This window comes from Aythya ferina (assembly GCF_964211825.1).
Source record: "Aythya ferina genome assembly, chromosome: 3".
Taxonomy (NCBI): Eukaryota; Metazoa; Chordata; class Aves; order Anseriformes; family Anatidae; genus Aythya; species Aythya ferina.
In genome coordinates, this window is record NC_140298.1 from 11,268,817 (window position 1) to 11,289,136 (window position 20,320).

The following is a 20,320-nucleotide window of genomic DNA, read 5'->3' on the forward strand; positions in this document are numbered from 1 at the left end:
CTGAGGAACAGGGCTAGATTTAAACTTGTAAACTGATTTATGTTCTCCTAAGAAGAAGATAGACACCTATCGTTCCACCATCTGTCCAAGGCCTCTTGAGACTCTCCATGGCTTACAAGGGGGTTCCTATGGTAGTTCCAATCCCTGGTGTCTGTTAGTACGTGTGCTTTCAGTCAGTTGAGGAATATTGAGCCCATGGGTTTCTAATGCCTGTATTCCTAGTCTGTTCTCAGAAATTGTTTTAAAATCTTTCTTTTTTTTTTCTTTTTTTTTTTTTTTAAAGTTCTCTGAATGAGGTAAAATTCACAGAGATGTTTCAGAGAAGCTATTGATTGATGATGAAGTCTTGCTGTTCGTGACTGTCATGATTTTTTTTTTTTTTTTTTTTTACTGACAAACTCTTTCTCTGTCCAAGGTACAAAGATCCTTCAGTTTTATACCTGGAGGACCCAGGCTTAGCCCTCATCCTTATGGTATAACCTGAGCTCTTCTCCAAGCTCTTTCTTTACAAGGTTAGTGCCATTTTGAGCATAGACTTGACTTCCACTGGTAGCTGAGAGGATAGAAATGTAACAGGGCTATTTTTGTGCTGTGTATCCAGGAGTTTACATACTGCAGGATCTCAGCAAGCTATCGGTACCTTCAGAGGTATGCTGGCATCTCTGGCCGTTCTCCTGCTGGTGGTCAGGACAGCGTAGGTAGCAGTGTTCTGCTGAAGCTTTGAGGGATTGTGCTTGTGTTTAAATATTAAGTTCCTTTTCTGTTGGCTGACTGTAGAGTTTGAGGGATAAAAGATGTATCTGGCAGGTGAACAGCCTTTGGAAACGGAGCTTGTTCAGTTTGGTGTGTGTAGGGTGTGAACCCATAATGTAATGACTTAATATTAAGGGTTTTGTGAAACAATCCTAATTAGAGAGGCCTATTCCTCCAGCAAAACTGAAATTCTCTTCCTTCAAACGTTTCCATTTTCTCTTGTACAGTATGTTGCAAAAGAAGGTTTTCATTACCATGCCATATCACCCAGGGCTCTCCTTTCATACGAGTCCTGCCAAGTGGAGAAATGTGTTCTTGGAAAATGCTTACATGGCTCGAGAGCGTTGTTCTGGCTCAATAGCTCCTTCTGACTGGGCGAGCTCTTTCTTTATGGTGACTAAAATCAGAGGTGATTTATAGCCTGCATTGATATAATGTAATCCAGCCATGATAGACATACCTTTCATCATAATGAATGATGAATGTAGTTGTTACTGTTTTGTTTTATTACTGTAGCAGCTAATTCTGACCTGTGTTTACTGCAAAGGATGAATACAGTAAGCTGGAAAGAAAGCACTGGCCTTGTAATGGTTCAAAGTCACTTCAGGAGAAAGAACAACTGTCTTGCACGTCAGGTGCAGACTATTTTACACTGCAGGAAAAAAAACAACTGTTGGCTTTACACTTTTTAGTGTGCATTTCCTAAATTTAAAGGTGGAAAGTCATGTGTTCTCCTTCTCACGGTGCTGGTGAGATCTCTTAGAGACAGCACCTGTGGTCAGAGCAACTCTTTCCATAATTAATACTAACCCAGATTCTGTTCTCTACGATTCTCAATTGCTTACTGGTAGATTTCAAAGTGGGTCCTAGATCTGCTGGTGTTTTTTACCTGGGAGCTTTGCGGGGCCACGTGGTATGCTGATAGATTATGCAGCCTGTAAATAATCTGGTCTGCAGTAATAACCTTTCTGTCCCTGTTTAATACATAATAGGTGGGAATGATCCCATGTGGGTCAACACGACTTGACTCCATCGTTTCCACGGGCTTTGAAACCAAATAAGTCAAGATACATCTAAACTTGTGTGGAAGTCTGAGCTCCTAAAACTGATAAAAGAGGTGCCAGGACTGAATGGCCAGCCTGTATGATACATGGCCTATATTACAAGCCAGTAATATGGCTTAGGCTGTGAGACTACCACAGCTGTGTGCTGATGGCACGTTGGGCCAGAAGACATTTGGAAGCTGCAATGAAGGAAGAAAAGGACGTTGGCATATTATCCAGAGAGCTGACAGCTCAGCTGGCTTCCCAGGTGTGAGAGCGAGCTTGCAGGGATGGCACTGTGGAGTTTGACTGTAGACAAGCCTCAACAAAATAAACGAGGCCTGATCAAAACTGCTAACACCATAAGTTTCACTAAAAATTAATTAGTAGGGAGGAAGAAAAGGAGGAAGGGCAGGCACTGCTTTGAAGATTGAGTTGCAAAAAGTAACATCACGGTAACCCTAAAGGGTATTTGGACAACGACAACATAGATTTGGTCTTCAGTGCAAAAATATATAGAGAAGCTGATGTTGCAGGCTTGATGCTGCCTTGCCAAGTTGCACAGTGCTTAACGAACAAGTGCCGTGTGTTTTCTGACACCATGGGAGTTCAGTCATCATCAGCCTGCTGGTAGGAATTTTTAAAAGGTTGCTGGTCTTGCTGCTGTCCTTTCTAGAGCCTGTTCTTTAGGCATCTTCCAGTGTTACTGCGGAGGAAATTCCAGTGCCTCCAAAGGACAGGCCTTTTCTAAGGCATCTCTAGTCCAAAACAGAGGTACCCCAAATCGGTGCCTCATCTGTGCCTGCAGGAGTGGGCAGGTCTCAACTGATGTGTGGTGGGGCTGGGGACCTTTGCAGGCTGAAAAAACCTTCTGTGAGAAGCTGGATTTCACCTCCCCTGAGATGTAGACCCCCTGTGTACAGCTGGCTTCCCATGGGCATACTTGGTCTGGAATTTGAGTGAGAAAAACAGGCTGTTGTGTGGCCCTGGAAAGGCTGCAAAGTGCTCTCAGAGGACACAGATACGTAGGTGTGCATCTGTGTGTCTTCATTAATAAATGCATTAACTGGAGGCAAAAATAACAATGTTGTCTTTAGTTAAGACTGCCCTGTGCTTCCTGCTAGAGCTCTGATTCTTCACTTCTCGCTTACCCAAACTCTTCTTTGATTGCAGTTTTCCCCTGTTGCTGCCATTTTCCATCGTTGCTTGTTCACCTCAGGCTGAGTTCCTTTTCTGAGAAGCACTAGTACAAAAGGTCTGGATTTGACAAAATTTAGGAGGAAACCGATGTCTTAAATTTCTGACTGAAATAGCTGCTTTATTATTTTAACACTTTCATGTTCTAAAACGCAGCCTGGAAATTTGGCTGAGAGATCAACCTGGAGCAAAGGGTGTGTTCTTCTTTTTGCCTTTGTGAAGAGCTGCCGGATAATTCTGTGAAGTTACAGGCTGTGAAAGTCCCCAGTCACATTCATGTTGTGGGAGAGGAGAGGGTAGAGGCTGGTAGAAACAGCCTTTGGAAATGGTCTTTTCCTTAAGAGGAAAGGAATGGGGCGATGGTGTGGAATGATGAGAAGTGAGATGGGGGAGTGGACGCACAAGCAAGGATGAGGGATGTGCGAAAGATGGATTGAAATTGCACGATAGCATGTAAGTAAAAAAACTTTTCATAGGGACTGCTGTCTAAAATTTGCTACAGGATGCAGAATTTTTCTCCCTCTGTAATTCTGTACGGCCAGCCAGAAGCTGTTATTTGTTGACAAGGCTTTTATCTCCTGTCCTGATAAACAGAAAGTGAACAGCTTTCACCTTGCCATAGCTCTGCCAGGATCTCACATGGTTAATACCTGCCTCACGTAAAGTTTTTTTAACAGAAATGCTAACAGGGGTGTGAATAGATATGCATGAGAGAAGAAAAACAGCAGAGAAGGATTAGAGGAGTGGCATGTATTAATTGCTACACAGCACCCCATTTGTGTTTCACGCAGATAACCAGATGACAAAGGACAAACAAGCCTTAGAGGTAAGGTGACAAAAGTGAGGAGGAGCAGTGCTGGAGTCATGAAACACCCAGGTAAGGATAACACCACCCAAGAACTTTACCTGAAACTGTAGAGTGGTGAGACAAGATGGGGTGGCTCAAGATAGCAATATCCACTGTTGAAAGGTTCAAAAGATGCCTCAAAAATGAGTTTGTAGTTACCAGTCAGATCAAGAAAAGCAGTGAGGGCACAAATGTGTTGCCCCACGTGCTTCCTGCTGCACGCGAGTGATCCTGTCCAGACCTCTTAGGTGCACGCAGCTCAGTGCATGTGAGTATGTTGATGGGAAGGCGGAATTGGGTAGAACCAACGTACTGGTTTTATTTACTAATTGTAAATAAAAATTGCCTTTCCTGTCTGTAAGGTCTTTCAATGAATTTTTATTACATTAATTTCCTGTGGTGGTGGAACTGAATGTTCCAGTTCTGCTAATGATTCACGTAGGAGGTGGTATATATCCATATGATGGCATTTTATATATATATTTCAGTTGCCTTTAAAAAAAAAGTCTAGATAATTAGCTTACAGAATTGCTATTTGAAGGGAATACTAATGCCAAAGTCAAGACACTCAACTGCTGCAATTTGAGGTTGTCTGTTCAAGCTTCACGCTGCCCTCTTGTAAGGAAGGCTGCTTCAATCAAAATGTTTGCTGTGCTCCTCATTTTCTAGATGCTCAGCTTAAGATGCCTGTTGCCTGATTGGGAGATGCATTGAAAGCTGCCGATTATCGTTGACTCTACAGAGTTGAAGCATATAAAGTGCCACAAAAATGCTATAAGAAAAATCAGGCCACCTGTGACAAAGCAGGCTTTCCATATAAAAGGTTCTTGATGACCTGGATGCTGCAGCTATAAAACGAAGGCACAGAAGTTTAAACAACACAAAACTGCAGTCCAGGTGTGTTTTCTCTCTTACTATCCCATCCCTCCTTGCTCCTGACCATGCTGGGATAGCAAATGGGCTCTGCAGTGTCTGTAAGCCATCACTGGGTATGTATTTGTATCTGTTGTGCTGCTGCTCGTGCAAGGGACTTGCTTCATGGGTGCCTTATGCTCTTTGTCATGGAGCTGTGGAAAAAAGAAATAACAAAATGCTTGTGAAGCCTTCAGTTAAGGCAGTGGCAAAGGCAGAGCTAACCAGGAGGCTAATGTCTGCATTTTGTTCCTAAAATCAGCAAGGGGTCCAGCACTGTTGCTGGCCAAGCAAAATATGGAATGGTTTATTGCATGTGAGTGACATAGAGGGCATGGGGGTGGGGGATCCAGCGAGCAGCCGTGTGATTGAACAAAATAAAAAGTTCATAAAAGGAAGATATCCAGCATTATAAATGTGCCCTTGTTCATCTGTGCTTCATTTGGCTGTTTTCCATGGTATGTTTTTTTCATTGTATGTTTTCTCTTCACAGCTGGGCTGTTTCAAGAGGAGGGTCACACAGGCAAGTTTCTTGTTTCTCATACCTGTGCTCTGCCTGCCAGCTCCAGAAAGTGCTGCATGCTGCTGCACTCCCAGTCTGATGCTGTAGACGCTGCCTGCCAGACGCTGCTGCAGACTCTTGGGCTGGCCTTGAAGTAGGCAAACTTACCAACGCTTACCCAGTAAGTGAAAACATCTGGGGAAAATATTTTCTGTTGTTTGTCTTCATGAAGTTTAGCTTAAAGACAGTAGCGCATCATTTTTTCTTCTCTCTCCTTCTCTCACAAGAATGGGTCAGGGGTTAGTTTTGAGTTACTTAAATGTTTACAGCAACATTCTTAAACTGGAGTTCAAGCAAAGGATCTGATGGAGGTCAGACAATGAATTTTAGCATGGCCTCTGTCTTAAAATCTGTTTGAAAATAAGTAGACAGTGGATTCCTGTTACTGTTCTTATTCCCTCAAGCCTTCTGAGATCCCCTGCTGCCAAAGGGTGGATCTGTTTTGTTCTGCAACAATAAAAAGCAGATGATTTTCCTTCTTAAAATACCCAAAGGGGATTGCTAACACAGATCCTCTTCGCTGTGTGCCCATCCTACTGCTCCCAGTCAAATCCCATCCCTTCTAGCAGTACAGAAGGGCTAATCCCTGGCAGTGAAGACACCCAGATTAACCCGCTGCGGGATTAGGATGCTTGAGCTGTTGTAGGAAGATTAGAATATTTGGTTCTCAATATTTGCTGAACTTTTCCTGAAAATGACTTCCAACAAGGTCGCTGACTCTGGGGTCAGCGTGGCAGTTTAGGAAAGTCTGGATTTAAAGCAAGAAGCTGTAAAGATTAAACTGGAGCAGGGAGTGCACAGAATGTGTTTTGGATTTAAACTCATCACTGCTGATAGAGCCAAAAGGCTTTGGCAGTGCAGTGCTACTGAGCTGCTGCCTTGCTGCAGAGGTGTTCAGGGTAGCAGTGATGGCTGTCTTGTGATTCAGCATGGGATGGGGGAAGGAGATTTTCTGACTTGACCCAGAGGTGTCTTCTGGTGGCATTGAGACACTGACCTGTATGTCATCTCATATCTGCATTTGGAAATCAATGCCCAGAGCTGCTTTGCAGGCAAACTCTTTCCTGCCCATGTGCTTCTTCTGCGTGAGCTTCTCCTTTTCATATGCTAGACAACTTTGAGTTGCTTGGCTGGAATCAAATGTAACTGCTCCCTTGGCACTAGTTTTGTTGGACTGTTGTGCTGGTCTCCAGACAAGAGATGAATATCACTATCCTAAATGACAGTTGTCCATGGTGAGAAAAAATGACTCTTAAATTGACTTTTTCAGGTGCTTTGCTTTCTGGAGCTCCCTGCTAATGATACTGTACCATTAAGCAGGTGAGCTGCCCACAAATGAACTTGTCCCAGTTCCTGCACAATGCAATATGGGTTTATTTTAAGGGCAGGGCTTCCACAGTGGTACCCTTAGAAAATGCTTCACTTCCACTTTCTGTGCTCTGCACTGGGACTCAGGCTGTCTGTGCTCATAATGTCTTATTTCAGCTACTAGCGAGAGGATTCATTTTAAAAAAGGATCTTTCTCTTGTCAGCAGGTATTAGTTCAAATGCAAAGTCTGCTCATACTAGCTCAGCACCCTGTAAATGCTTACACCACTTCCAGGTGCATGGGGGACTGACAGCTGAGCTGTGGTCCCAGTATTCCCTGTGAACTGGCATCTGAGGTGCACTGACACTGGTGCAATACACCATGGTGCTGCATGGGGAAAGGATGGGCATGATAGATCCCCTTCCTTGTTGAAAAGCATCTCTTTTTTCCTTTTTTTTTTTTTTTTTTTTTTTCTCCAGGAAGATACAGATGAAGGATCTTAGAGATGGTTCATTTTTTAAAAGATTTTTAGTAATATAGGAAGAGAGTATGTATATTTTTGTTTTTCAGGGGAAAACTGCTGTGATAGTACAGTAACTGTTAGCTTGGAAGCAGCTTTTCTCTGTTGTGATTCAAGTAATTGCAAACTTAAGTCTGCTTCAGAATAGTTTGTATTGAAAAGTACCGAGCAATAGACGTGTCCTGGGTTTAGTTCCAGTGATTTTATTCTGAATTGTTGCTGACTACCTGTATTTAAAGACAGTTTCTTATAAATACATTGGTTGTATCATGCTTCCTTTTGTCTGTGAATGTGAACATGAGCAACTATTTCTTAGCTGAAATGTGTGTAACTTTGTCATTCATCTGGTGATATCATTCTTCCTCAACAGGGTTCATCAACTGAAACCCCTGTGGATGATGGAAATCTAACAGGTCTTCCAGTGAAGATACACCAGAAAGGTAGGGCCTTTCCATGAAGGTTTCCCTCCAGTTTGACAATGGAGTATCTTAGAGCTGTATTGAGAATTCCCACTTCGGGGAATGCTGTGCAGCCCAGTGAAGCAAGAGTTGTTCAGTTTTATCACATGCACTTATAAGCACTAAGCACATTCCTCTGCACTTTAACAACATACTTTGGGGGATGGCTGTAGAGCTGTATGCTAAGTAACTCTGAATGTTTTATCAAAGGCCTATGTTGCAATTCTTCTGAAGAAATAACTCTTTGAAACCTGGAAGGCAGGTCTAAAACTTGTCCTTTTGCCACACTAAGCTAGGCACAAGGCCACTGCTGTGATGGCATCACTTCCAGTTGTCACTAAGATGCAATAGATGTATGATGTTCTTGCTGGTTATTACATGGGACAGCAAATTTTGTTGGTTCTCCTGATTGGTTGATGTTTTCTGCACATGGAAGTTGCCCTGGCTTTATATTAATATGGATTTGGCTGACTAGCTGTGCCTTAGCAGGCACATGTAAGAAAGTTGTCTGTATTAAGCACTTCTAATCACCTGTCCACTGGAAGAAAGTGGAGTGTCTGAAATTGTGCTGGGGTAGTTTGGACTATATGAGGAGCGAAAGTGCACATATATACAGAAAAATGTTGTTTTCTGATCCAGTGTGCAGAGCATAATCTATTCTGACACGAATCATAATTAAGCCACTGGTTTCCCCATCAGAATACCTTCCAAGGGTGGACCTCAGACCTATGCTGATAAGTTAGGGAACATCAGTGCTGGCTGGATGCCCTGCCCTTCCCCACAGCTGGCTCAATGAAAATCCTTCTTCATGCATTTATTTTTATTTTCCTCTGCTATCTAAAAAGCCAAGTGATCCCAAACAGAATTAATTCCAAAACCCATTGTGTTGCTTCTAATGGGTAGGAATGTCCTTTGATCCCAGGTTTATTCACTGCCCTTATTAGTTGGCACTGGGGAGCCCATGGGTAGACTGCCTGCCTGGTAGATGCTGTAGCTGCACAAGAGTAATGATATTTCAATGCTGAGGCACCTTTTTCAATTGACAATGCTAGTTTAAATTTGAGGAACAAGTGGATTTGAGGAACAAGTGGATGTGAGGTGACTGCAGTCCCGTAGGAGGTGGAGACTGATCAACCAACATGGCTTGCTCTGTTTCTGTGGGACTGACTTGTAGTGGGAGTGGGAGCCTTTTCTATATTCGCGAACAGATTTACAAGTGGAATATACTCAAAACCAATCTCTTAAGAAAAAAAAAATTGGAAAAGTCCATTTAGGACTTCAGGATTTGGACCTTTCATTTCTTTCTGTTTCTGACATTGGAAAGGCTCTCCCAGGGGTTTCCAGAGTCCATGAAATCTGGGAATTACTCCTCAAAAAGACCACTATCAAGGCCCGTTGTAGGGATTTTCAACAGAGTGTGTGTAGGAATGCTCTGCAAGGAATAGATGTGAAGTATGAAAATACAGGACTACTACACATGCTTGCTGTATTAGAAAAGTTCTTCATACTTATACAGTGTTTAATGCTATAAAATGTTCCCAGAGTGCCAAGTCCTGACAGGAGCTCAACTTTCAGCTCCAGGATCTAAAGCTTGCTACATGTCCAGCTTTCCAAACCCCATATGCAGTCTATTTTGTCTTTCCTTTTTTTCAGCCACCCCTGCAAGTATCCCTTCTCCCACCCAGGAGTGCTGCCTTGGCTGTGATTTTTGACCTATGGTGTTCTTATTCCCTCCTGGTGGCAGAGGGGTGGAAATACAAAGCAGGAGAGAGCCTGAGAGCAGGCGCTCATTAGCTTTTGTCTGTCAGCAAGTTGGGAACGTGCATTGCTCGGGCTGTTATAAAAGGCCCTTGTTAAGTAATCATATTTCTCTTGCATAAGTGTTTGCTTTCTGAAGGCTTTGGCCAATCAGAGGCTGCAGCTCACGGACAGAGAGCAGTTCTAACTACAGTGATTTGTTTTTAAATAATGCACAAGTATTAATCTGCTGAAAGTTCTGTAAAATCTCTATAGATAAGCCTGAGCAGCGGAGACGTCAGCGTCGATGGTAGCTGAACTACAGCTGTAAGACTGCCAAAAAACTCTGAACTGTGCGGATCGTTGTGAGTAATATTTCTGATCCTTCTAAAGGGTGTTTGTGGCTGATTACTGCAGGCAGGGAAATATTGCAGGCTCTCATTGCCAGCAATAAATTAGAGGGAGACCAGAGGTGAGAGACAGGCAGTGAAACTATTGACTGGCCTTAAAGTAATGCTTTCCTCCTAGACTTCCATAAGCAAGTATGCATTTCTCTGAAGCTGGGTAATCAAGTCTATTCCAAATATGCTAATAAAAAAGTGTGGTATTGAATTCAATTACAGGACTGTCAGGACAACGTAGATTTGGCCAGACAAGTGAGATCAAAGGACCATCTAGCCACGTATACTGGCTCAGAGCGGCCAACAATCTATATTCAAGGAAAAAAATTAAAGACTAAGGTAAGCACACAGTGATATTTCTTCTACCGTGTTTTCCTGGTTTTCAGAATTCTGCAGAGCAGTCTTTTTCTGGAGTCAGAAAACGTATTTTTAGTAGTACTTGTGGATTTTTCTTTTCAGAATTTGCTGGCTCAGTATATTTCTGAGGACACAAGTTGTTTGGGGATTGACTGACAAATCTCATCAGGAAGTCTTATCAGGATTTGATATCTTTAGTTAATTGAGTTTTACGCAAGATTTTCATGAAAATAAATGGATAGCTTTCCTTTTAAATGGAATTGAAAAGAAAAGGCTTGCACAAATTTAGCACAAGTTTCCTATCCCACTTCCCTGTGATGTATCTGGATGTAGCTAAATCCATGAACAAAGCCCGGAACTGTAAAAACTATCCACTGAAGTGGGAACTGGAATTTATTAGTTAAATGCTGAGCAGCTTGGAACAACTGCTATTGTTCCTGCTGACCCTAGAAGACATTGAAGTGTCTCTGTATAGAAACGACAGTTGAAGTGCTGGGCTGTGAAGGGAAATAGTTATTGCCCATAGGATGGATGCATGTATGCTCACTTCTACAGATGGAACAGAACTTTTTCTTGATATAACAATGATTTACTAGTGGAGATCATGTGGAGAGCTCAAGTGACTACTTAGAAACCTTGAAAAATGTAGTATATAGATTTTTACAGTCTATGGAGTTCATAAGACATGCTAAAGCATTTAAATCGTATTTGCAGTCAGTAGGAGGAGGTAATACCCCCATGAAAGGAAGTGATTATTTTGTAGTAGTTATGGGATTAGAGAGGTAAATGTGGAAAGCTATCCTGAACTAAAAGGAATTCAGCTGCAAAGCCAGATCTTAATATTTCATATTTCTTTTCAAAAGTGGAGGAAGTGTTAGGCCTGCTGGCTTGGGTATAAATGCAGCAGTGCTATAGCATAAGCTGGAACCCATCTTTTACACTTGCTTGTTAACTACTTAGATTGCAACCTTATAGCATTTGCCCTGCACTATACCAGTAAGGGATGGGTGGTGACAGTGGACTAATTGCTGCATACTCATGGATTGCTATTTGGCTTCTGAAATCTAGAAAGGGTTTTTTGCTTTTGTGGTTCAAGTTTGTCCAGAAACAAGGCAGCATTCCCAAGTGTTTGTGGCACATGCTCTCCATCTGAAACTTGTATGGGGTCTCCAGCCATTACAGTCTGGGGGGTGGCAAAGGGAGTTAACAGCCTGTAATGGATGTTGTGAGACAGCTTTTTCACCAGACCATTAGATCAATTTATGGATCTAGAGAGGTTTTTTTTTGTTTGTTTGTTTGTTTTTTAAACTCATGAGAGACTATTTAAGATGCTACTATTAGAAATCTCTGAGTTGTCTGGTGAGTAACCCAGGGAAGTATCAGTTGTTTGCCCTGTTTTGGACTGCTCTCAGAGGATGCTGGCTCAAACATCCACCTAGTCAGTGTAAGGCCTCTCTTGTTCTTAAGTACATATGGGATTCTTTCCTCTCCTTTCCATCTTTGAGTTGTGAAGCTTTCCTCTGCAATTGAAATGGTTAACAGATTCATCAAAAATAAAATAAAATACAGCTAATAGCAGCTAAAACTGGAATATTTAAAATATTTCTTTTTTCTAAAATGGTCTCTGGGATGTGAAACAAACCTAGGCATACATTAGGATAGCCAAACAATATTTCTAATCTTTTGCAGGATAAAATGGACTCTATATACAAGCTGAAGATTTTTGTGATGCTTTTGTCTCAAGCTACTTTCACAGTCATGGTGATACTGAATGCTGGAAATGCCACTGGATTATTCAAAGGTAATGCAAGCAAATAGTCATTGTTTAGTAGTCATTGTTTAGAGAGGTAGATCTTGTGTATCATATCACTTTATGGTATAATGGTGCCTTAGGTGAGCTCTATTTCCCTTCTCCAAATACACCCTTATCAGAGCAAGGAAGAAGCAGCTAGTGCATCCTCCAGGTGTTACAGACAGGTGCCTGAGCCCTTTCCAGTCCTTTTAAATTAAAGTAGTCTTGTCCCTGGTGAACCTGGATCTAGCTGTGGTTGAAAAGCAATTTTTACATATATTGCACTTGTGTCCCTGGCTGAAGCTGTTCAGGCCCTGTTTATAGAGGGCAGTGGTTCTTGGTTTGAACACTATCCAGCTGAGTCTGTCAGAAGTGGATGCTGTGCTTCTCTCTGGCTCTTACATGTAACTGGCTTTTCTGGTTCTGTGCAAGAAGAAGATGCTCAGGGTTCCCCACAAGGGATAGTGATCCCATAATGGGTTTTTAAAGGCAAGGCAATTGCAGCATGTGGTTTGTTTTCAACAAGGGCATCCTCTCATCTCCCTCAGATCTATTGAGGTGTGGACTAAGCCTTGAGGAAGATTGCAGGGTGAGAAAACCAACAGTCTTTCCCCATCCTCAGTATGTAGTAACACATTAGTCTGCAATAACATTCACCACTGTAGGTCTGTTCCGGACAACCCCTGGAAACATCTCGGATAAGTACAACACTGACTTCACACCAGCTGGCTGGACTTTCCTCATCTGGAATGTCATCTATGCCTGGCAGCTTGCCTGGCTCCTGTACGCCTTGTCAGGGATCTGTCGAAGGTATTTTCCACGCTCATGGTGCAAATGATTTGGGGGTGGCTCTTCCCTGCTTGGCCTGTTACCCTACTTGGCCTGTTACCCTACTTTTCTGGGGTAAAAAGGCAGAGTAAAATCACTGCCATTCCTTTTGACTTAAGAGGCTGAAGCTCTGGAGCTTCTTCTAGGCTCAATCCAAAGCTGGAAAGCAGTTTGAAGGTGTATGCTCTAATATGTGAGCAGGTTACAAAGTAAACTGTTCTGTTAAACTGTTCTGTGATGCCTGGTTTCTGCTGATTCACGTGATCTGATACAGCCGCTCAGTCACTACTAGATACTGCAAATCCACAGGGGCAAAATTTCTGAAAGACAAAGCTAATTCTTTGAGTTTATTCTCTGGCAGAGGTCAGAGAATCAACACTGACAAGTCTCTCGGGTCACTGAATTGGATTTGAAGCTTTTCCCGGGGCTATGAGTTCAATAACTGCCTCATGAGTTATCTGTAACATTATGTGGTAATTTCTGATAGGTTTTCAAGGGGGACCATGGATTACTTAGTTTGAGTCTTGTGTATTTACTGTTTTTACATGGCATATAAGAAGTCTTAGTTGACAGTGGCCAATGCTGAAAGAAAAATGGAGTGTTTAAGATTGATCAAGTCCATGTATGTGTGTACACACATACACAAATATACACTCACACTATGATCCTGTAAGCCTTTTTTCCCCAGGAACTGGGCAAAAATCCCCATGACCATTGCTGCCACCACCAATGGCATAAACTTTGGAGCACCTGTGGAGCAGTCAGTCTCTAGCACCCACTAAATCAGTGATAACTGCAGTGGTGGTGCAGAGACCAGCAAGGAGTTCTGTACCACAAGGCATTCTTTTGATGGGGAAAGCCACAGGGATTATATTTTATCTCTGAAAAGGATGTGGAAGTAAAATAGTCTAATTTGAGCTGAAGTGCCCAACTGAAACATGAATTTCCTGTTAGCATGAGGATAATGAGGCCAGGAGTGCTTGGCTGTTCAATGCAGGCCTTGTTTTTCTTTTTCCATACCCACTTTTTCCTGACAGGAATGAACTTGGATGTGTATACATAAAGCCAGACTTGTTGCCAATACCTTTTTACGTGGCATGGATTCTAAATAATGGACTCAACGTTGGATGGCTATTTCTGTGGGACCGAGAGTAAGTCATGGTTTTTTGTACAGGCTTTCTAACCCTCGTGATGGGACTGCCCCAGTGCTTAATTTTAACCATTTTCCCCTGTGTGTGAATGCTTAATCACACCTGCATGAAACACTATGGCAGGTCTTTGGTGAAAAGTAGCATTCATAAAAAATGTTAAGGGTTTTACACAATGTTTTCATCTTGTCCATGAAGTGGATTGGTTGTTGAAGCCTAACATCTCCTCAAAGCTGCAGTTCTTCAGTGTTTTTTATCCCACAGATAAGACAAGAGCTATGACACCCTTCATAAATGCAGTTAAGCTCCTTGCTTTGGATTGTTTTCATAATCATGCTCACACGAAGGGCTTATAATAGCACCACTGTCAAAAGGTGAAGAAATCAGCCGCAGTCAGGAAAATAATAACTTAATCATTAAGAGTAAAACAGCGTGTCAAAATGAGGGCTACACATAGTGATTACCTTTAATAAAGGCTTGATTAGCTTAAAGTCAGTAAAGGCCAAACAGTAAAACTACGAATTAAGGTATTGTGACACCACTAAAAATGCACTGTATGCCATGTGTATGTGTGTATTCTTTGTCCTAGATACCTCCTCCCAGCCCTGGTGATCCTGGTAGCCCTCACTCTTACCACATATGCCGCTCTCTTCATCTCACACAGAGCCTTGAGTATCCATTCCTCGTGGTTTGTGAAGGGTCACAAAGCTGAACTCTGGCTCATCCGGATCCTGGTAGGTGGCATTTAGGAAATTGCACAGTTAGTAAGTGCTCAAAACAAACAAGCAGGAAAAAACAACCCACACCTCTGTGTAGTGCTAAAGGTATTGAGAATGAAAGATTCAAGGGCAGGAGATAGGGAAGGGGGGATTTCTGCCCTGACTTTAATTTGCAGGAGCACATAGGCTTAATTGTAGCTCAGTTTCTGGTCAGACATGATGGGAATGAATCAGCCAGTTATATCCCCCTCACTTCTCTAGCTGCTGCAGAGTGAAGTTTTCAGTGAAGCATTTTAGCCCAGATCTGTGTGTGGTGGGGACAGGAGCACTTCTCCCAGAAGTAGGGGAATCACAATTCCTAAGGGTGACTTCTGTTATTGTGGCTGACAGAGATGTCCTCAGCATCTGACTAGTAAAAATTGTATTATATAAGGGGGTTAGGGTTTCAACCTTCCCGAGTTTTGCCAAAATCTGGTGGAAAATGACTTTTCTGCTGTCCCTGAAGAGAGTGGGTATATATATTCAGCAAACTGCACAGAAAGAATAAAATAAATGTACACCATCACGCCTTGATCCCTCCCTGTGCCCTCCTCAGATCTGCTACCCCAAATCCTTCCTCTCCCACCCAGGAGCCCTCACACTACAGATCTTCTCCTGGCTGCTGTGTGTGCTTTAACTGCCTTTGGTTCCTTCGCTTGACGTTGGTGTTGCTCAGTGAGAAACTGGGTCAGCTGAAAAAGCACATCCAAGGAGCCAGGAGGGTTGTCAGCAGAGAGGGAGTCTCCAAAGCTGGGAGCCCATACGTAAAGGTTCCTACCCACCCTGCTGGAAATATTTCTAAGTCTCTTGGCACAAATTGGGAGTGGGCATTGTTTTGTGTACCCTTGCATTTTGGTTCCTGAGACACAAGACAAGAGTAACACGGGGAATTGGGAGTAGCTGGGCTCCCTGTCCTTGCTCCAGAGTGACTCCAGCTCTCAATATTGCCTGCGGCAGGTTCCACATAGCAAATGTGCTTGCTGGGAGGTTTTTGAGATTCAAAACCTGTTTTCTCTCTGCCACTTAAGGCAGCCTGCAACAACAGGGCTGAGCAGCCAGGCAGACTGTGTACTTTGGGGTGTGTGTATGACATAACCACTGGGGCTGCAGGGCTTCGTATGGGGAATCCTGCAGTTGCCACTGGGGTGGATCTTGTGGGTATTTTGGCGACTCCAAAGCCTCAGCAAAACAAGAAAGAAATGACACTAGTAATTGCTATTTTATCCCTGTTTGTCTTCTTGCTGTGTGGCAGGTCCAGAACGGGCTGGCGCTGTATGCCACGTGGACCACCATTGCCTCTCTGCTGAATTTTGCTGTTGTGTTGATCTACAAGTGGAATGTGTCCAACGAGATAGCAACGACTACCTCTCTGAGCATCCTTACTCTCCTCCTACTAATATGGTAAGCAACCTCCTGGCTTCCTGCCTGGCTTGAAGGAGTCCTTCAACCTCTAACATCACAAACAGATTGGATCATCTGCCCCAATTCATTAATAATATCTGTCCCTGTACTGACACTGAGTACGATGGCCTCTGCAATTCATAGCTCACTTCTTGACTATTTATTTCTCCTCTCAATGAATGAAAACCTCCCCTCAAAAGCAATTTTGTCACCTCAACGTAATGCACCCCATGGGGTGTTACATCAAGCAGTAGGCACCCATTCTCCATGGCGCAGCCCCAACTTTGAATGAATCAATAAAGTTTTTGGGTGTATTGAATTTAACCTTCTCCTTTATAACCCTCCAGTTGTGGAAAATTTGTATCAAACATGGTTTTACTTTTTCCTTAAACTTACCATCGATAACTTTTCATTTAATCTTATCAATTTTAGTAAATGAAAGATTCTTGGACCCTGCTCTATGCTCCACATTGACCTGTGGCAAAACATTCCAAGTCTGATTCTTTTCTTACATTTCCTCCCCTTCCCCCCATATAAAACTTATAGCTTGATCACGTGTCACTTCTTACTTCACAGGTTTTATCAAGAAAACTTCTTTCTTGACAAGTACGTCCGTTATAACCTCACTATCTACCCAGTGGTCATAGTGGCTCTGGCTGGCAGCGCGTGCAAGAACTTCTCACTCTCATCCCCAACCACCAACGGCATTTTTATAGGTGAATCTTTTTGGACTGTTTCCAGTTCTTATAAAAGATAAGAAGAAGGCCAGTAAACAGTTCTACTTCTCTCCTGTGTATTAGGAGCAGAAAGACAGACTTTCCTTTTGAATAATAGAATTTAAAAATAAAAACCAGAGCTAGAGATTTGTTAGAAGGCACTTCACTTTACAAACTAAAGAGTGGAGCAGGGTGCTTCCCTTTGCAATTGAAATTATTGCCCATGAGCCCTTAGGCTTGGAATCAAACTTTGTTGCCTCCAATTCACTTCCAGGTGCATTAAATTTGCCCTACAATTGTCCACCTGTGCTGTTTCAGAGAAGTTTGCCAGTTTTGGGTCCTCTGCTGGTAGCTCCCTGCCCTCTGACCCACGGCAGGCCAACAGAAAAGCAGGGCTGGGCTGGAGACTGGATTTTGCCTTGTACCACCTGGGATACAGGGCAGTGCTTTAATTTCTGACCCAAGGAGAAGCTGTATCTGAATACCACAATGCAGAGCCCTGCACATGTTCCCCTCCTACATAGAGCCCAGGCTAGCCTTGACAAGTTTTGCCAGGATTATTTGGTTGCTGCAGGCCACTGTAGCTGAGCTGGATGTAGTCATACACTGTAAAAGGGCTTAAGCTGTATAAATCCTGTACAGTCAACAGCCTGGTAAAAGCTATGCCACCATGAGTAGTTTCATGCTGGCATGAAAGGGACTGAGACACACAGACTCTCAACCCTGCTGTAGCAATTTGGGATTCCTATTCCCACCACAGGATCAGCAGAAGGGAGTGTAGTGCCACCCTACAGCCTTCCCAGTGCCACATACCAGTGGTTAAATTCCTAGACTTGCACCAGTACCATCATCAAAGCCACTTCAATACATGTTCTCCTTCTGCAGTAAGGGCAGGGTGGGCAGCTGGGAGCCAGATCTTGCCTAAAAGCAGCCAGCAGGATTTAGCAGAGCTTGTCTGCTAAAGCCACGAGGCCACAGGTGGCTCCTGTCCTAATAGTTATGGCCACCAGGAATGTGAAGGTGTGTAATCTCTGGCAGACAGCTGTGTTCCTGCAGGAGGTGCTTCCACTGCTTTTATACCAGCAAAACTTCATTCTTAGTGGTTCAGCTTGTTTGGCTGGTAGGACAAGAATGTGCTTTTCCCAAACTAGTGCATGTTTCTTTATATAGTTCAACTATTCTTGGATTGTTTGGTTCATGTAATGCATTTTTATGCCCGTGTCCGTAAGATCTACCCCTTTTACACATCCCTTGACTGGGAAGCATTGGGCTGGCTTTACTGGAGAGCAGTGAAGCTTTGAAATCTGTGCCTTGCTCCACAGCAACTCCCTCATGGATGTTTCTGATGGGGGTATTGGCTCCTCTATAGCATTCTTTGTTTTTGTCCTGAGCACTTTCCCTGAATGCCTGCTGTATTGGGAGCTAGAGCGTGACAAGGGAGCACTGACTTTCTCTCCTGTGCTAATGTATTTGTGTTTCTCTTCCAGTTACACTGCTGGCAGTGACTTGTTTTATCTTTGCTGTTCGCCTGGGGTTAGTCATCTGGAGGCACTGTAAGAGACCACTGGAAGCACCAAGAACCCCACATCCATCAGGCACAGTGGGCTGAGACCTCTGACGTGGTGATGTTGTGGCAGATACTTCAGAGGGAGAAAAGACAATTGGGCATCCTGTATCCACTGCTCCTTCCTTCCAGTATCAATTGTCTTTTTTTCTCCTCTTTCTTTGTTCTGAATTGTTATGGCTTGTGTCTACAAATCGGCTCTCCTCCCATGTTCTCTCAGATCAGCTAGGCACAGCCCCACCTTGAATCTGCACCCTCCTTCATTTGTTTCAACTCTGCATCAGTGGAGGAAGAGGTCCTGCAGCTGAGCAGCTCTGAAAACCTTCCTGATGACTAAGCTGGGGCTCTGCTCCTTCCAGTGTGATGAAGGCTGTCAAGAGATGCCTGGCAGGCTTGCACAGACAGTTGCCCACAGTCTTTCCCTGAGATTTTGTTATGTTAAAGTGCATCTCTGGGTGAACCATCCCTGGGAGCTGTGGTGGGCAGTGGGAGGCTTCATTCCTTACTGACTTTGGCCAGCGGCCATCCAGCACTGGGCATCTGCAAGCCTCAGCCCTCCCTTTCCTGCTTCTGTTTGTCACAATGAGAACAGATGCTGCAAATCTAGAGACTGACTCTTGAGGTGTTAATTCTAATGTATGGTGTGCAAGAGCAGGGTGGAGGGGTGGCACAACTGCAAGTCTTCAACCTATTTCAGGTTATTGTAGCTCCGATGACTAAAAATTGAAGATACGTTCGCTTTTCAGTATATATTATGGTCTCTGGGCCTCTGCCTTGTTTTTTCCTGACTTTCTCAGCTAAGTTTGTTACTGTGGCAGTGACTCCATCTGTGGACCTGCAGTAACAGGGGATCTGTGCCTCTCCTGCTCCACCTGTAAGACAAATGAGATCTGGGTCAGGAGGGAGCAGTGGGTTGCTTTTCCCTGAGCTGTGCAGTGCACAACTTGTGCTGGCTGCCTGCCTCCTGCTGGAGAACAGCTTGTAGCTGCTCTGGCAGGAGCTCAGACATAACGACAAGATGATGCCTGATTGGAGTTGAAGCCTGCTCCTTCAAAGGGTGCCCATTTAAAAATTAAACTCTTTTTTTTTTTTTTTTGGACTAGGTAGAGTGAGTTCATCCTAGCTGAGTGCTTTGTCACATGGCTCCGCCACTGTGGACTTGGTATTAGGAAGGCTGAGGACAAATTGATTGCATTGTCAGACCACTGCCTCTCTTTCCTGGGTGGTGTTGGGAAAGTTTTCCCAAATTGCTGCTGCTTTCACATACTGAATACCTTGCAGTGTTATTACAAAGGTGAATTCTCTTAAAATAGACTCTCTTTTACATTTAACAAACACAACCTATGTTATGCAATTCTTGTCCCTCTCTTGCATTTTATTTTTAAATAAAGTTGCTAATGCCAGTGTTCTGTGTTAATATGCAAGCACATCACTTCTGTAAACCCTACACATGCCTAAAACAGAGCTCCTGGCTCCTACTTTGTTTGTGCCCTGTCTTCTGCAGGGACCCCTGAGCCTTGCTGGAGCTGCCCCTCCTTGTGGGGCTGCGCAGGGGCATTGCTGCTCCTAATCCCACCCTCACCACCCCAAAACAAGCTGCAAAGAGCTCCTCAGAGGCCTGTTTCTGAGCGCTGCTGAGGAGCCACAGCAGCGCCACGTTCATCTTGTGCAGACCTCCCTGCAAGAAATCCCCTGGCAACGGCCCCAAAATGCTAGGGCTGGGTGAGCCCCTACCCCGGCCACCCACAACTAAGCTCCTGGCCCCCAAACCTCCTTCCAGCCTCGTTTCCCCAGAGCTGGGGCAGGCAGACGTTCCCACAGCCGTCCTGCCACAGTGAGCCCCTGCCAGCTCTGGGAAAAGCAGCTTTCCTTGCATCAGTGGCACGAACAGGAGCCTAAAAATATCAGCACCCCCACCCCCCCCCACCCCTTTCCTTTTAGCTGGGGGGAAAACAGGGTTGAAAACTAACAGTGTGAACCTTCCCCTTCTAGTTCGCAGCGTGCTATTTTTAAAGGC

At 43.8% G+C, this 20,320-nt stretch overlaps 1 protein-coding gene across 2 annotated transcripts in view; it reads left to right on the forward strand.

The window, feature by feature from the left end:
• LOC311433411 (uncharacterized protein) overlaps positions 1-19,708 on the forward strand; it is a 65,984-nt gene extending 46,276 nt beyond the window's left edge. The window contains exons 8-20 of one of the 2 annotated variants that reach the window (XM_084512500.1): positions 3,785-3,870; positions 4,510-4,737; positions 5,246-5,435; positions 7,514-7,583; positions 9,615-9,703; positions 9,962-10,078; positions 11,786-11,897; positions 12,554-12,698; positions 13,754-13,867; positions 14,454-14,598; positions 15,875-16,023; positions 16,600-16,739; positions 18,227-19,708. In XM_084512500.1, the coding sequence (XP_084368626.1) occupies positions 11,792-11,897; positions 12,554-12,698; positions 13,754-13,867; positions 14,454-14,598; positions 15,875-16,023; positions 16,600-16,739; positions 18,227-18,348 (921 nt within the window). In that variant the 5' untranslated portion in view covers positions 3,785-3,870; positions 4,510-4,737; positions 5,246-5,435; ... (2 more) ...; positions 9,962-10,078; positions 11,786-11,791 and the 3' untranslated portion in view covers positions 18,349-19,708. Of the gene's footprint in view, positions 1-3,784; positions 3,871-4,509; positions 4,738-5,245; positions 5,436-6,612; positions 6,635-7,513; positions 7,584-9,614; positions 9,704-9,961; positions 10,079-11,785; positions 11,898-12,553; positions 12,699-13,753; positions 13,868-14,453; positions 14,599-15,874; positions 16,024-16,599; positions 16,740-18,226 lie in introns of those variants that run through there. The other variant, XM_084512501.1, reaches the window with a different exon arrangement.
• Positions 19,709-20,320: the final 612 nt, after the last annotated feature.